We start from the raw sequence: 15,912 nt of genomic DNA on the forward strand, positions 1-15,912 counted from the left end.
ATATTATTATTATTATTATTATTATTATTATTATTATTATTATTATTATTATTATTATTCCTATAATATGATGGAACATGGATGCATACATTATGCACATTGGAGGAAACCTCTTAGGCTGGATGCTGAGTTCAGATTTAAAGGAGTTGTCCTCACTTTGACTGCTGTAGGAGCACAGAAACCTGCCTTATACCAAGTCTTATAATAAAGGAATAGTACTGTCTGCCCCAAACTTTGCCAGCCTGCTGTCTTTCAGATATCTTGGACTAGAACTCCCTTCAGCACCAGCCACCATTACCAAAATGTCTGAAGAGCGTCAGGTTGGGAAAGTTAGTTTACAGTGTCTATAAATGGCTTGCCATGGTTTCTTCCATTTTCAGCCTGGAAATGCTGGAGACTGAACCTGGAATCTTTTGTATGGTAAGAATACAAAAAGCGGGCCCTCTGTATCCACTTTGGTTTGCTTCCAAGATCCACTGTGGGTATCAAAATTTATGGATGCTTAAGTCCCATTATATATAATGGGGTAGAAAAATGGCATCCTTTATATAAAATGGTGAACAACTCAAACGTTTGCTTTTGGGATTAAAAAAAATTTTTTTTTGAGCCACAGATTATTGTTTCTGTGGATGCAGAATCTGTGGATATAGAGGGCCAACTGTACTTCATATTGAGCTGTACAATCCATCCCTATGAAGCAAGAATATTACAAAAGATTACAGATCCGTGAACTTTTAGATATAGAAGGATGAAAAGGCCATTTTAATGGCATCTTATTTAAACTGTTTAGAAAACAAATATCATAGGTATTATTAAGCAGAAACAAAACCAAAACACTAATCTATAATATTTCCTTTTCCATACTTTAGGTAGGACATCTATATTTCAAGGAAATTTGAAAGTTGTTGGATAAATGTATATTTTATATGTTATCTGTTTTTTCTTAAAGCAAACCTTCTCTTGACCCCTCCTCTTTGTCTAGCTATCATCCGATTTCTCTTCTTCCCTTTCTTTCTAAAGTTTTGGAAGGGGTTGTTTATTCTCGCTGTCTTGAGTTTCTTGAAGCCAACTCCATCCTCGATCCCTTTCAGTCTGGTTTCCGCCCAAGGCATTCTACAGAGACAGCTCTCACTAAGATCTTGAATGACCTTTTACAGGCCAAGGCTAATGGCCTTTACTCTGTTCTCATCCTTCTTGATTTGTCTGCAGCCTTTGACACCGTTGATCACTGCCTTCTAGTTAGGGATGCCATATCCTGCCTGTAGGTGGGGCAATCCCGCTTTGGGCGGTGCCGTTCCAGTCCAGTTTGGCGCCAAGACCGGGACAGCACCACCCGCGGCCACCTCCGCCCCCGCGTGCGCCGCGGGGTCCTCCAAAGCCTCGCTGAGGCCTGGGAGCGCTCTCCGCAGTCGGAGCTCCGGCCGCGGAGACGCTCCCTCCCAGGCCCCAGCGAGGCCTTGGAGGCGGCTCCGCAATTGCGAGGTCCACCAAGGCCTCCGCGAGGCCGAGGAGGAGGAGGAGGCCGCTTGGCACCGCGGTGATCGTCGCAATGCTAAGCAGCCCCCGCGCCCCTTCCCGGCCTGGGAGCAGGCCTAGGCTTTCTCCCAAGCCGGGAGGAGGAGGAGGCCGCTTGACACCACGGCGATTGCCGCAATGCTAAGCGGCCCCTGTGCCCCTTCCGGGCCTGGGAGCAGGCCGAGGCTTTCTCCCAGGCCGGGAGGAGGAGGAGGCCGCTTGGCACCGCAGCGATTGCCGCGATGCTAAGTGGCCCCTGCGCCCCTTCCCAGCCTGGGAGCAGGCTGGTAAAAAAAAGGAAAATAAAAGCAAATTTTATCCAATTCCCTTTCACATTGCACAGTTATAGTGTTATGATTCCACTTTAACTGCCATGGCTACATCTTGTGAAATTCTAGGGTTGGTAATTTGATGGTGCACTAGAACTCTCTTGCTGGAAATTCTAAATATCCCTCCCTAAAATGTAAGTCCCAGGATTTTATAGGGTAGAACCATAGCAGTTAAAGTGGAGCCAAAGCTCTGTAATTGTGCAGTGTGAAAGTGTCCTCTGACCATCACCTGCACATCAAATCAGTTTAAGACCATTGAATGCTCTCCATAATCTCCTTTTTCAAACAGTTCTTTTGTTTGCCTGTCACGTTGCCAAGATCTCACTGCCAGAAGAGGTCAAGAAAGAGATCCTGCGTTATATATGCTCAAAACAGCTCCCAGATGGTGGTTGGGGTCTGTGAGTGAAATAAAAATATCTGTGGGTTTTGCAGGGGTGAGGTGGGATGGCTGGTGATAATTCCTCTTCATTTCTAGATCTTCCCCATGTAATATCCATGTATTACAATGTATTATAGTATGTATGAAGGATATTTGAACTCACATCCACATGCAGCTGTCATCAGGCAGTGATCCACTTATGTGCAGTATCACATACACTGAGAGCCAGTGTGGTGTACTAGGACACTGGAAGACACTTTGAGTCCCTGCTCAGCCATGGGCAACTCACACTCTCTCAGTCTCCAAAGAAGACAATGAGATACTCCTTCTGAACAAATTGTGCCAAGAAACCCCCATGATAGATTCTTGGTAGGGTTGCCATACATCAGAAATTGAAAATACACAAGAACAATAACAACCACATACATTAGGCAACAACATGGCTGATCAGAACACACATTGTGCTTTAAAACTGTAGCACAGGACTAGAGAGAGAGAAAAGCACCAATACTGCAGAAATCTTTTCTGGTAACGATTTTTACCTTGGAAAACAAGAAACATTCGGATGAATGGCTGCTTTGGTAAAGCTAGGCTCCCTCTATCTGAGGGCTGTTCTGCTTCATATGTGTAGTAAATTCTTCTTCTTGTTGTTGTTGTTGCTGTTTGGCTGATCTTTGAATCTGAATTCAGACAGAAATGAGCCTATTTAATGGGAAACGATTTCAAAGAACTGTAGGCATAAAACAGAAAAGGAAAACATATCTTATGTGTGTCCAGGCTAAAGGTTACCTGGCTGGGTATGTGGGAAACTAATTCTAAGGTAAATGGTCAGAATCCTATATGGCAGTTATGAATATCTAATGTTAGGTTTTGCACTTGTGATTGTTACTTATTCATGATCCCTATGTAGTACCTAGTTTAGAGGCAATGTAGGGACTGTAAAAGTCCCTCAGGCCTTACTTACTGGACAGCAATTACTGTGACTGATAGGGGTCTCATTCCTCTCTCATTCCCACCCACCCTTCATGTGAGCGATCTCCAGCATGAGGAGGATTTTGACAAGTGTCCTGCTTTGGCTCGTCACACCAGAGATCACTCAAGGGAGGGAGTGGAAACAGCAATTAGCTGCTTCAGTGGTGCCAGAGGAAGAGGCCCTGATTGATTGTAGCTACTCCTTCCTATTAATTGGGGATGGGGGAGCGTCAAACTGGGATTCACTGTGTAACACCATAACTATGGTACTATGAAGATATTATGGTGCATGTATATCTCCTTTACAGGATTCCAGCCAGTATTTTTAATCAAGGGAGGCTTAGCAGTTAAGACACTGACTCTGACGATTACAAGGTCAGCAGATGGGCAGTTTGAGACCCAAGCACTGCATGACAGAGTGAGCTTCCGTCACTAGTCCCAACTTTTGCCAACCTAGCAGTTTGAAAGCATGTAAAAGTGCAAGTAGATACATAGCTACCAGTTCGGTGGGAAGGTTCCAGAATTCCATGCAGTCATGCTGGCCACATGACCACAGAGTCGTCTTTGACAACACTGGCTCCCTCGGCTTAGTAATGGAGATGAACACCATCCCCAACAGTTAGACACAATTAGACAATCACATCAAAGGGGAAACCTTTACCTTTTTTACCTTTAATATGCCAGAACAGCAGAGAGGACACTGTAAAAATAAAAATGATCCTTACAGATTCAAACATGGTGATGCCTTTATTGATGTCTCTTTGATCTCTCTGTGTGGTAGCCATCTTCACAATCCGTCAACAGTTTTGGGCACAACTTTCAACTATATAGCCTTGCGCATCCTTGGACTTGGACCTGACCATCCAGATATAGTGCGGGCTCGAATCAACCTTCATAAGAAAGGTAAGCAAAGAAAGCACAGGGCTGGAACAGGTGCTCAAAATTAGGACCCAAATCAAAATTAGGGCCCCACCTGGAATACTGTGTCCAGTTTTGGGCACCACAATTCAAAAAGGATGTTGAGAAACTGGAGCGTGTCCAAAGGAGGGCAACTAAAATGGTGAAGGGTCTGGAAACCATGTCCTATGAAGAATGGCTTAGAGAGCTGGGGATGTTTTGCCTGGAGAAGAGAAGGTTAAGAGGTGATATGATAGCCCTGTTTAAATATTTGAAGGGATGTCATATTGAGTAGGGAACAAGCTTGTTTTCTGCTGCTCCAGAGAACAGGACCCAGAACAATGGATGCAAGCTGCAGGAAAAGAGATTCCACTTCAACATTAGGAGAAACTTCCTGACAGTAAGGGCTGTTCGACAGTGGAACAAACTCCCTCGGAGTGTAGTGGAGTCTCCTTCTTTGGAAGTCTTCAAATAGAGGCTGGATGGCCATCTGTCGGGGATGCTTTGACTGAGAGTTCCTGCATGGCCGGGGGTTGGACTGGTTGGCCCTTGTTGTCTCTTCAAACTATGATTCTATGATTCCCACTGCCTTGCCCCCAGTCTAATATGATTATTGGGGAAGATCATTATATGAAGTTTATATCACTCTATAATGTATGTTTTACGCTGATAAAAATGAAGGCTGGCATCATGTTAGGTATTTATGTCATGGTGAACTGACTGGCCATCATGTAAAGGTGAATCATGCTTGCATTTTTCAGGAGGGGAGTAGATACATAGCTGAGACAGTGCTAGGGAATCCTGGGAATTGTAGTTTATTGTGGCACCAGAGCTCTCTGACAGAAAAGGCTAAAGGTCTCACAGAACTACAGTTCCTAGAATTCTCTAGCCTTAAGGTGGTCTCAAACAGGATTATTACTGCAGTGTGTTTTGGACCTAAGTTTTGAGATCAGTTGTGCAAATGGCACTGACAGCATGGTCATCATACAATATATCCCAATGCACAGTGTGTCCCAATGCACAATGTGTCCCATTGTATGATGACCATGCTGACGGTGCCACATTGTGCATCAGGACACATTACATGATGGGAGCCCATGTTGTGCATTGTTGTACTTCACTAGCAAAACTATACATCATTTCAGCAAGAAAATTCCATTATCGTGAAGTTACACATTATACTGTTAGTGCGTAGGGAGACATGCTGTATCCACTACAGTCACATGCAGAGCTGATCCACACAGGCAGGACACCACAAAAAAGCTCTTGGAGAGAAGTCTGCAAAGGTTTTGGGCTGCAAGGAAAAATTTCCTCCCATGCAGGTTTCAGCCTTGAGCTCCTGGCTTGAAGAAATAACACAGCTGGACAGCAAGGCTTTCTCAAACACGAGGGCTTTAATCACTTGTTGCAAGCTATATACAAGAATGCACAGAGTACCAGACAGCTGTCTTTGATACTCACAGCTATATATACAAACAAAGTACTTCACCAGCCACCAACCACAACAACCCAACAAACGGAGATAATAACCTTCTCCCTTATATAGGTGGCCTTCAGTGAAGTCATGTGATAGCCATGCCACCAATGAAACCTGGCTGGTTTCAGCCCCAGTACCGTTTGCATCATACTGTATTCCATGATGCACCCCTGACTGACTTCACCTACTGTGCTCATTGCATCAGATGTTCCATGATGCACAGCTCCCAAATGCTGACTCACGCACACCTGCCACTGGAACTTCTCCAGTTCCTTCTAGTGGTCACATCCATGTCATTTTCCAGGCCAAGTGTGCCACATGGTCCTGACGTATACTCCTATGTAGGATCTCAACCATTACTTTTATTAGTGTAAATCAGTGGTAGGTGGGCATATTTCAAACTTTTGGCATCAGCATTGCTTGTTACTAAAATCACCTGCTGGATCCCAATTCAAAATATAAACTCTGAATTTGTTTGGAGTATGGATACTGAATGGAGCTCATAATCCTTCCCCATAAAACATTCACTCTTAATTAGAACTTTCTGCGTTTTGCCAGTATAAGGCATCTCTCTCTCTCTCTCTCTCTCTCTCTCTCTCTCTGTGTGTGTGTATACACACACACACACAAAATTGGGAGGCAGCAGATCCTTGCACATCTACAACAAATCATCCCAATTGTGATCTAGCTTCTCCATACCCCTGGTTATAAATCATATCTGATGGGCCTCAGGTGAGTAATAACTGGAATATCTTTCCTTTAGTAAACGCCATATAGGGGTCTAGTTTAAGCAGCACAGAAGTTTGGTGATACAAACACCTCACCAAGAATCCAGACCTTAAAATGCAGAGTGCACGGTATGAGTGGATGGGGCCTCTTCTCCCTTGTTTACATCTGGGACTCTGATTATTCTTTTTCCAGGTGGTGCTGTCAGAATCCCTTCCTTTGGTAAAATTTGGTTGGCTATTTTGAATATGTACAGCTGGGATGGAATCAATGCACAGTTTCCAGAGTTTTGGTATGTACACAAAAGTTTAACGTTCCCTCTTTCACTCATGAGCCATTGAAGAATGGTCCCTGCTTCAGTGTTACAAAATGGATTAATCATGTGCCAAATAACAGTGCTTTGGAAATTGAGACATTAGAATTAATCTTCATCACTTGGTATCCCTTTCTGCCAGAGCTATATCCCCACTGGACTTTATAGATTATTAAAATGACTGTTGTCCACTCCTAACTCAGATGGAGGTATACCAAGAAGTCCAGAAGAGGTTTGGTATACTTTTGTCTGGTGATTAACTTATGCCATAACTCAAACATATGCAGCTTTTCAATGAGCAAAAATGGTTGTCAGAAAATGGTGTGCACACTGTAGCCAGTAGGATTGGGAAGTTGGAGCTGCCTTTTTAAGAACTATTGGGAATTTCAGTTAATGCCATGAATATATAATATCACCTTGCATATATGCATCCATATTGAACAGGATGTTGGTTACACATTTCATACGTTTTGATGAGCCTAGGATCTTTGATTGCATTGGTCTACAACTCTGGATTCTATAATCTTAAGGAAAATACCATTTCTTTTGCTGTAAAAATATGTGTAACACACCTCAAGCATTATGCATTTTTAAGAAATAAAGTGCCCAAAATGCAACTTGCATATTTTGATATATATGCAAAAAACCTTTTTCTTTCTGTGATCTTGATGCTGCCTTTCCTCTGAGACAGGATTTTACCCACATGGGTGCCAGGCCATCCCTACTCTTACTGGTGTTACACCCGCCATGTCTCCCTTGCGCTCACCTACTGCTATGCCACCCGACTGACTGTGGAAGAAGATGAACTGATTCAGAGTTTAAGGCAGGTAAGATAACATTTTTCAAACATTCGTACAGCCTCTATCGAATGGGGCCACCATATTACCTTGGGAATGCACATGAGGATCTGCTTGATTATATTTCCTCCTTTTCATTTGTGCATAAGATAAATGTGATTGTCAAAAATGGGAATCTGGAGGTGGTCCTTCCATGAAATATTAGGTTGATGAGAAGGTTTCAAATGCAGCTTTCAAACCAGTGTTTCTCTGAATGTATAGTTGAGGTATTAAAACTGTTTGTACCACATACTTCTATTGAACTTTTTGACTGTTGCACATCAGCATCATTTAACTCCAAATGCATTGGCTTTTCTCTTTTATATCTTACATATAGTTCTAGATAATCTGTTTTCCCCTTAACATCAGCTTTAAAGACCAGTCTTAACCCTTAGAGTGAACTTTCTAGATGAGAGCAAGATTGAAGAGTTTATCACATGCCATTTAAAGCAATCCCATTCACATTTATTTTTGAAGTCGGATCTTATTGCGCATGCCGGGGGCTGGGCAAGTGCAACCTGGCAGTAGCCTGGGTCCCAGCCATGCTTATCTGGCATCTTTTAAAAAATGGGAGTTTGACATTTTTGAAAAGATGCTGGATAAGCGTGGCTGGTGCTTTAGGGAAACAGGCCCATAAAATGCACTATTTAGACTAGACTAGTTTGCAGTCCCAGGCATATTATTGTTCATGACTAATCATAAGGTACATGACACCCACAATTGTATTTAATTGGATTAGAACACATGATTTTGTCAAATTTGTATTTTTGTGACACATTTTTATTGTCCATTATAGTTTTTATATATTTTTATGTTCTTAAACTCAGGTATTTTTTGGGAATGTACAAATATTACAGTTTAGAATCTAAGGAGATTATCGCACAGCTGTTTCGTAATGTGCTGGGTGCTTAATGTAAACTGAACAGAACAGATTTTATCGCACATTCCTGTTTTCAGACCGCACCCAGGCTGACTCTCTTTCATTACATGGCAAGTACAGTAAAATCCCGTGATTAGCTTTCATGATCGGTTTCTGACCATTCTAGCTGCTGTGTGCAATAATTCAGGTGCCCAGTCTCGATCCATGCAGTATGACGTTTCCTGATTGGTGTGGAATCCCTCCTCCTCTCTCTGTCCCATAACACCCCTCATGTTTCTCTTCTTCTGGTAGTGACGATGATGAGATAAAAGGTTTGTTTTTATTTTTTTATTTTCCACAAGCTTGTAGAATAAATTTTATTTCCACTATAGTGAGATTTTATAGATGAAAAACAGTAAGTTATCAATAACAACCCAAATGTTGCTGGCAGTGCTGAATATGCTAGTTTTGATCTGATGTTTGTGGCATAACATTTTCACAGGCAGGGACGGCATTCGTTTGTGTTTGCAAACTATTTTTGAAATCTGCTTTTCTTTAACGCAAACAGTTTATTAGGTATTTAGCGGGCATGTACTCAATGTAATGCGTCCTTAATGTAATGTGCATGCATGGGATGAAAAAAAAATGTTGCAGCTGACTTGAGCTCAAATCCAGCAAACGCTGTGCGATGGCATTTGTTCTCATCCCGTTCACATCTCCTTAACATCACGCAAACACTGGGCTAACAGCTAATGCAGTGTGATAATAACTGTTCTCATCCCATTAACATCACAACATTACAACTCAATACGGTAATACCTGTTTCCATCTCATTTGTTTAACAGTGCGTTTTTGGGACACGATTAGAACGGGAGAGGTGCAAGTGTGGTAATCTTCCAATAGAGTAGACTAGACTGAGGGAGGCTGGAAATGTTGGCCTATATTGATGAGGGAACTCTTAGGTCAGCTTTTGCCTCAGAAGAAGTAGACATCTCTTACAGTAAATGAAAACAAACAAAGCAAACTAATGCCACACATAGCTTTTAAAATTCTTCCTGTTGTTCCTAGCATTCGAAGAACCATTTTGAAAGTATTGCACTTGGAAGCACCCAAGCTAGTTCCCAATGCTTCCTGTTATACTGAGTGATCCTTAATCTTCTCTGTTCTATATAAATAATTATGTAGATTACCTCTCCCACTCCAATATTTTTGTCCCATCTTCCATATGCCTTTTCCAATCAAGAGGGCCTCAAAATTCTGGACATGCCCTTTATATCAAGTACACAAATATCTTTGATTTGTTGTTGTCATTATGAAGGAAGGTATTTCTTTTCATATTTTCCCTTCAGGAAATTTATGTGGAGGACTTCTCGAGCATTAATTGGCCGGCCCAGAAAAACAATATTGCTGCAGGTGATTTGTATGCTCCCCACACATGGATGCTGAATGCTATTTATGGTGAGTGTGGTTAGAAATGGTATATCTTGCTATTTGCAAATAGATAGGAAATGACTTCAGGTGGTATAGCTAAACCTTTTTAGTCTATTGTTGACAGAAGATGCTAACACAGTACATTCTTTTGACTCCAGATGTGAATACATATTCTTAAAATCATGCAACTCAGATTTCAAGTTGCATATTGCCAAGTCATGAGTTGGCTGGAAGCAAGTAATCATCTCATAAGAACAATATAAGCTAACATGAGTGAAATGCTTGCTTTGTGTGGGTAAGGTCACACACCAAGGGTGGACACACTCCAGAGCTCAGAAGGCTACACCACCCTATTCCTGACTTATCTAGTGTTTCAGAGGATTGCAATACACCATCATGGGTGGCTGGAAATGATATTGCATCACTACTGGTTGCTTCTGGCAAGGCATTTGGGAGCCCCTCCCCATTATTTATGCTAATTCCTCTCTTTTTTGGGGTAAACAATACCAGTATTTGAGGTGTGGGTTCTGGAAGCCTTGCGGGTCACTGGGAATGCAAGGGGCCACATTGGATCCCCAAAGCTCTGCATATAGTTTGCAGGTCACACAGCTTCCACTCTTGCTGTATGTGAGACAAGACTCATATTCCATTGCAGTTTCTAGCATTATGTGTTTTGTTGTCTTAAATCAGAAGTAGGCAACAGAATGGTTTCTGTATATTTTGGATCACAACTCCATAAACCAAGCCAACATAAACAATGCTCAGGGACTCTGGAAACTGTAGTCCAAAACTTCTGGAGTGTAGTAAGTTGCTTATCCTTGCTTTGGAACATTGTCTCCCCCCCCCCCCCAAAAAAAAATTCAAGCTACCATCCCCTTTCTTCTTGGGTGACAACCTTAACATCCCCCTCTGCCTATTTCTTGATATTAGGTCTACTGTTAGTGCAACAGCCAGTCAGCAGTGTCTACCACACTGCCCAGTTCAAAACTGCTTCCTCCTCTGCCTCAGCCTCTCATGTGTAAATTCAGCAGAGGCAGCAACCCAGGCCTACTCCTCCCTCTTTCCTGTGCTGACCTTACAACAAAAGTAAGGCCAGTTGGCCAGCTGCCTGGTTGATGCTCCCAGGGTGAGAGGTGGAAAAGGAGCAGCAACCAAGCAGTCAGTCAAGCAGTGACAAAGAAGCCTCTCACCCATGATGGCCTTTGCCACAAGGCCAACAAAGATGAGAGGCTTCTCAGATGCTGGTTGAAAGCTTTCATGGCAGGCATCCATAGTTTTTGTGAGTTTTTTGGGCTATATGTCCATGTTTTAGAAAAGTTTGTTCCTGATGTTTCGCCAGCATCTGTGTCTTGCATCTGGACAACTTCAACAGGAAATAAGAAACCCTTAAAGTTAGCAAAGTTTGGTACCAGTCCTGAAAAACACTGAAATCAAGACCCAACAAATGCAAATGAAAACCATCCAGAGTCAGGGGTTTTCTCAGCACACAATGAATCTCTAATTAGACAGACACAAATCCTCTTTGCATAGCCTCCCACCCTGAGGCCTTGCCATTCAACAACAGAACAATACACAGATCAACAAGGAAACCACTCCTCCCAAGCCAGTGTCATACAATATATATATATCCCACTCACTTCCATGCCAGCATTCTCTAAAGAAGCCAGCAACAGATGCTGGCGAAACGTCAGGAACAAACTTTTCTAGAACATGGACACAAAGCCCGAAAAACCCACAAAAATCTATTCTCGGATGCTGCTCAGCCAGCTGCTTGGCCACTCTTCCTTTCCACTTAATCCCCCTGGGAGCAGCAACCAACATGAAGGGAGACAACATGAACTACCACCAATTGCTCACAGGTTGTCATTCAAACACACACACAGAGGCAGACAGAATATATTTTCCTCTTTGGAGATCTGGTTTGCTTGTTTCTGGCAAGAAGATGGATTTAGAGCAGGGAGTGAGTCCTGGTGCTACAAAAGGAAAGGATGAAGCTAAATATGTAGACCTCTCTGGAGATTCATTGCAAATTGTAGCAACAAATCAATTAAGCCTTGAAAATTGTACTATGTTACTGCTCTAATAGCTAAGCAGGAGATTTGGATAAATCTTTTCATCTTGCTTGGAGCTGAGCCCACCAAAACTGTTGCATTTGTATTCTTGTCTCCTTTCTGGAGATGACCTACAATAACTGGAGATTCATGGCCAGGTGCTGACATTTGGTAGTCCTATGGCAGAGCCTTAAGGGGAAAGGGACAAAAGTCACTGCTCATTCCTAGTGGTGTGTTACACCCCCCCCCCACTGAATATTTCTCAGAATTTAATTTGAAATTGAAATTCATGAGGATGAACTCTATCAACCTCATTTTCTTGACACTCTGAAGGGCTTTTCCTGATTCTCACAGATATCTCATTTTTCACTAGCACTAGTTTTCACACCACAACCAAGGCATTCTCTTTTAAGTAAACTCTCTTAACCATCCTTTTATTCTAGGCAATTTTAAAATCAGAACCAGGCCCCGTCTACATGGCCAAAAGGTCAATTCAGCCCCTGTGCTGGCACCATCCTGTTCAGACAATGTACAGCAGAAACCCCTGGTTCTGGTGTGAGCAGTCTGAAAGAAGTCTGGCATGTTCTGCACTAGAACCAGGGTACAATATGCATAAATATATCTCTTGTTCCAGATATTCTAGGGAGATCCAGAGTCTTGGGTGTGCCACCAAGCCATCCAGTGTGTCCACTGCTGCTGTGGGTCACAGGTTGGAATGAGGCACCCAGCCATGTGATTGAAGCTGGGCATCTCATTCTGAGCTGAGAAGTGAATGACCCAAGGTGGCACTGAATGTGTTGAGCAGCTCAGTAGGACTGCCATACAGACAGCTGCCACAGTCCAGAAACAGAGGGACAGGTAACAGGCAAGTCAGGACATCTGTGGGGCCAGGATATTCCAAGTTGTCTGTAGAATATCCTGGCCTGTGCAGACATGGCCATAGTTATTCACTTCACTTTGTGCTTCTCCATCAGTGGTGAGGTGGAGGTGGGAAAAGTATACTAGAATACAGTTTGCCTGCAGATTTGAACATCCTCAGATGGGCCATCCCATTGTCCCCAGTGGTAGAGTGTGTACAAAGCCGAGACAGTACTTACATGCACATGGTATGCTTCCATTAAAACCAAGTGGATTTAAGGTCCCATGGCTTTTTGCATGTGTGGGAGATCTGGAATGGAACCCCCATGGATACAAACAGCCAACTGGACCTAGAAAGGAGCAATTTATAAAAATTGAGTGAATATGCAGTTATATGTACACAGATGTGTATATTACACTTTTTGTTTATGCGTGGTTGCATTCATATTGATACTACATACACACTGAACCAGGCACATTCTAATGCATGAAATTAAAGGCATACATCTACTGATGTGGGGAAAATTGAGGTTGGTTAATAATAAATACAAATGGGGGCCAATTTGTATATTGCTAGTCAAGAATTTAAAAACAGTTGGGCATGGCATAGTTAATATGACTCTTATGTCCCTGCAGCATCTCTCTGGTTCTTTCTACAGCTGTTTTTAATTTCTATGAGAGGTACCACATCACCAGTCTGAGAAAGAAAGCCATAGCAGAGATGTATGAACAAATCAAGGCTGATGATATATTTACAGATTTCTGCAATACTGGTCCGGTAGGTCTTTTGCAATTACTTTTCAGAAATGAATGTCTGTGGAACAAAATTCTTTTGAGATACACATTACCTCCCCTCAGGAAACCTTGGGCCTATACAAACAGGCCCAAATAAAGCTGCTTTGGGACACTTTGGAGGTCTTTCTTCGTTGACTCAATCACGGACTCAATCACGTGGCTTTGGCGCATCTTCTGGCTTCTTAGAATGCATGCACCATTTAAAAAGCATATCTCCAAAGTGACCTGAAGCAGCTTTATTTTGGCCTGTCTGTACGGGCTCCTTGCCACAGATCTGAGAGTTTCTTTCCAATCTGCGTTGTAGGTGAAGTTTGCATGTCCATTTAAGGAGTTTCTGTGCTAGATTAGTGACATGCTAAGCCACAGTTATGACATATATGTGCCCCAGGGGCTAGTTGTGTAGGAATTCCTACCTGACAGAACTTTATCTCTTGTTTTGTAGTACTGCAAATCACTTCACATACTGATATGCTGGCATGTGGAAGGACCCAATTCCCCAACCCTTCAAAAACATATTTCCAGAATCTTTGACTACCTTTGGTAAATCTATTTTTTTGATTTCCTCACTGAAAGAATGTATCTTTGTAGAAACAATAAGGCTAAACAAAGCTCTGCATGAGGCTAAATGTTCAAACTTGGATCTGGACATGTCAAAATGAATCCTAATTAAATAAATCATGGGAGATATTAAATCTAGCTTCATATAAAGATCTTACAGATGGAGAAAGAAATGGCAGAAGTCCTGCATGGGACAGCATAGCATGGGACAGAATAGAACTAAACTACAGGTGGCCACTAAACACTCCTTTGAACTGCTGGGATGGCAGCAGATGATGGGAACATAGCTGGACACTTCTTTAATCCCTGTCCCTGTTCTCTGCCATCCATAGAAAGGTTGTTGGTGAAGGGGCTGTATTAATTCAATGGTAGATTTGGTTCTGTAAAGGAAATGTTGGAATACCATCTTCCACACTGAGCAAAAAAGGCGCACACGGGTGTAAAATAGATTAGATCTCTCACTTCCTGTATTTTGGTAATGAATTCAATAATCCAGCACAATATGGCTGGATTCCACACTAAAGTCTGGATTGATTTGTGTCAACTAATGTTGGGGTTGACTCCCTATCTGTCTACAGCAGGGGTAGGCAACCTTTTTGAGCCAGGGGCTGGGTTGGTGTCTCCCAGACAACGGGGGGGGGGGGGGGGGGGGGAGCCAAAAAATAAATAATTAAACAATTAAATAATATAGGACAGCATTTTTAAATGTAGGACACATTTTTTAAAATGGAGGACATGCGGGAAAAGTTGATGATTTTTTAAAAATGTTAATATAAATGCATGTTTCTTAGGCATGATCAAAATGGAGGACATTTGGGCATTATTCCTAGACAGATGGCAGAAATGTATTTCCCTTTCTGACCAACACCCCCCACCCCCATTCCAAACAGCACATTTCAGCATTGAACATGGCTTTACTTAACATGGCAATCTCTTGCATATTTCAGAGGCTTATTGCATAAACTCTTTGGGTTTCACACTGAACATGGGTTCACATGGCTATGCATATTTAACATGTCAAGGTAGTCTCACAAGAAGTGATTTGCCCTTGGGTTCAACTGTACTTCTCAGAAGTGTGTTCTTGGTCAAGGGACTGTGGTTTTTCTTCACTGCACATGAGTTTGTAAAAATCACAGCAACTTACATTGGCCGTGCCTCTGAAGCTGGCTCATATCAATACAGTAACTGATAAACTCTGTAGCTGGTTGATTTTTAGATCATAGCCTCAATCCTATATCCCATTAGCATACCATAAATATCTGCATGTGGACCTACACTACTCTGAGCCATATACCCTCCCCTGACACTATCTGCACAGGCCAAATTACTAATGGAGCAGCTTGCCCCAGAGCTGCCCTGACACACACACACACTCTGACACACACACTGACACACACACACACACACCCCATTACCTGGGGCCCTTTGTTGTGATTCCAGGTGGCTGTTCACACATGCATCCTGCTGTGCCACCCAACATGGATGACACTATGGTGAATTGCTTGCTATGAGGTGAGAACAATGTGCCCAGCCTCAATCACATGGGTGGCACCTTGTTCTGACTTCAGTGTAACTCATCACAGTGACATCCACACTGTGCGACACAGCAGGTCACATGGTAAATAGCTGCCTGAAATTGCAACAGAGGTCTTGGATCTTCCAGGAAGATCCAGACCAAAATTTGAGCTATTTAAAACATTTTAAGGGGGGAGATTCTGTAGGTTCAGTGCTGGACTAGGCCATGCGTCATCTGGACTTGCTGTTGTGGGAATGAAGAAGATGATTCATTTGGCCCGTGCAGACATGGCCTTACTGATAAGCCCTTGAAGCTGTGCAGACATGGCCCAATGTAGCCATTCTGTGTTTAGCTAGGAGCAGGCATACTCAGGACTTTTTCACACGGGAGAATGTATCAC

General features: G+C 42.6%; 1 protein-coding gene across 1 annotated transcript in view; it reads left to right on the forward strand.

The window, feature by feature from the left end:
- The window catches only part of LOC121928990 (lanosterol synthase-like), a 195,474-nt gene that overhangs the window by 14,081 nt on the left and 165,481 nt on the right, over nucleotides 1-15,912 (forward strand). The window contains exons 4-10 of the mRNA XM_042464313.1: nucleotides 2,134-2,242; nucleotides 3,977-4,098; nucleotides 6,491-6,587; nucleotides 7,300-7,435; nucleotides 9,653-9,761; nucleotides 13,303-13,421; nucleotides 13,881-13,978. Of these exons, the coding sequence (XP_042320247.1) occupies nucleotides 2,134-2,242; nucleotides 3,977-4,098; nucleotides 6,491-6,587; nucleotides 7,300-7,435; nucleotides 9,653-9,761; nucleotides 13,303-13,421; nucleotides 13,881-13,978 (790 nt within the window). The remainder of the gene's footprint in view (nucleotides 1-2,133; nucleotides 2,243-3,976; nucleotides 4,099-6,490; nucleotides 6,588-7,299; nucleotides 7,436-9,652; nucleotides 9,762-13,302; nucleotides 13,422-13,880; nucleotides 13,979-15,912) is intronic.

The sequence above is a fragment of the Sceloporus undulatus genome, chromosome 4 (assembly GCF_019175285.1).
Source record: "Sceloporus undulatus isolate JIND9_A2432 ecotype Alabama chromosome 4, SceUnd_v1.1, whole genome shotgun sequence".
Taxonomy (NCBI): domain Eukaryota; kingdom Metazoa; phylum Chordata; class Lepidosauria; order Squamata; family Phrynosomatidae; genus Sceloporus; species Sceloporus undulatus.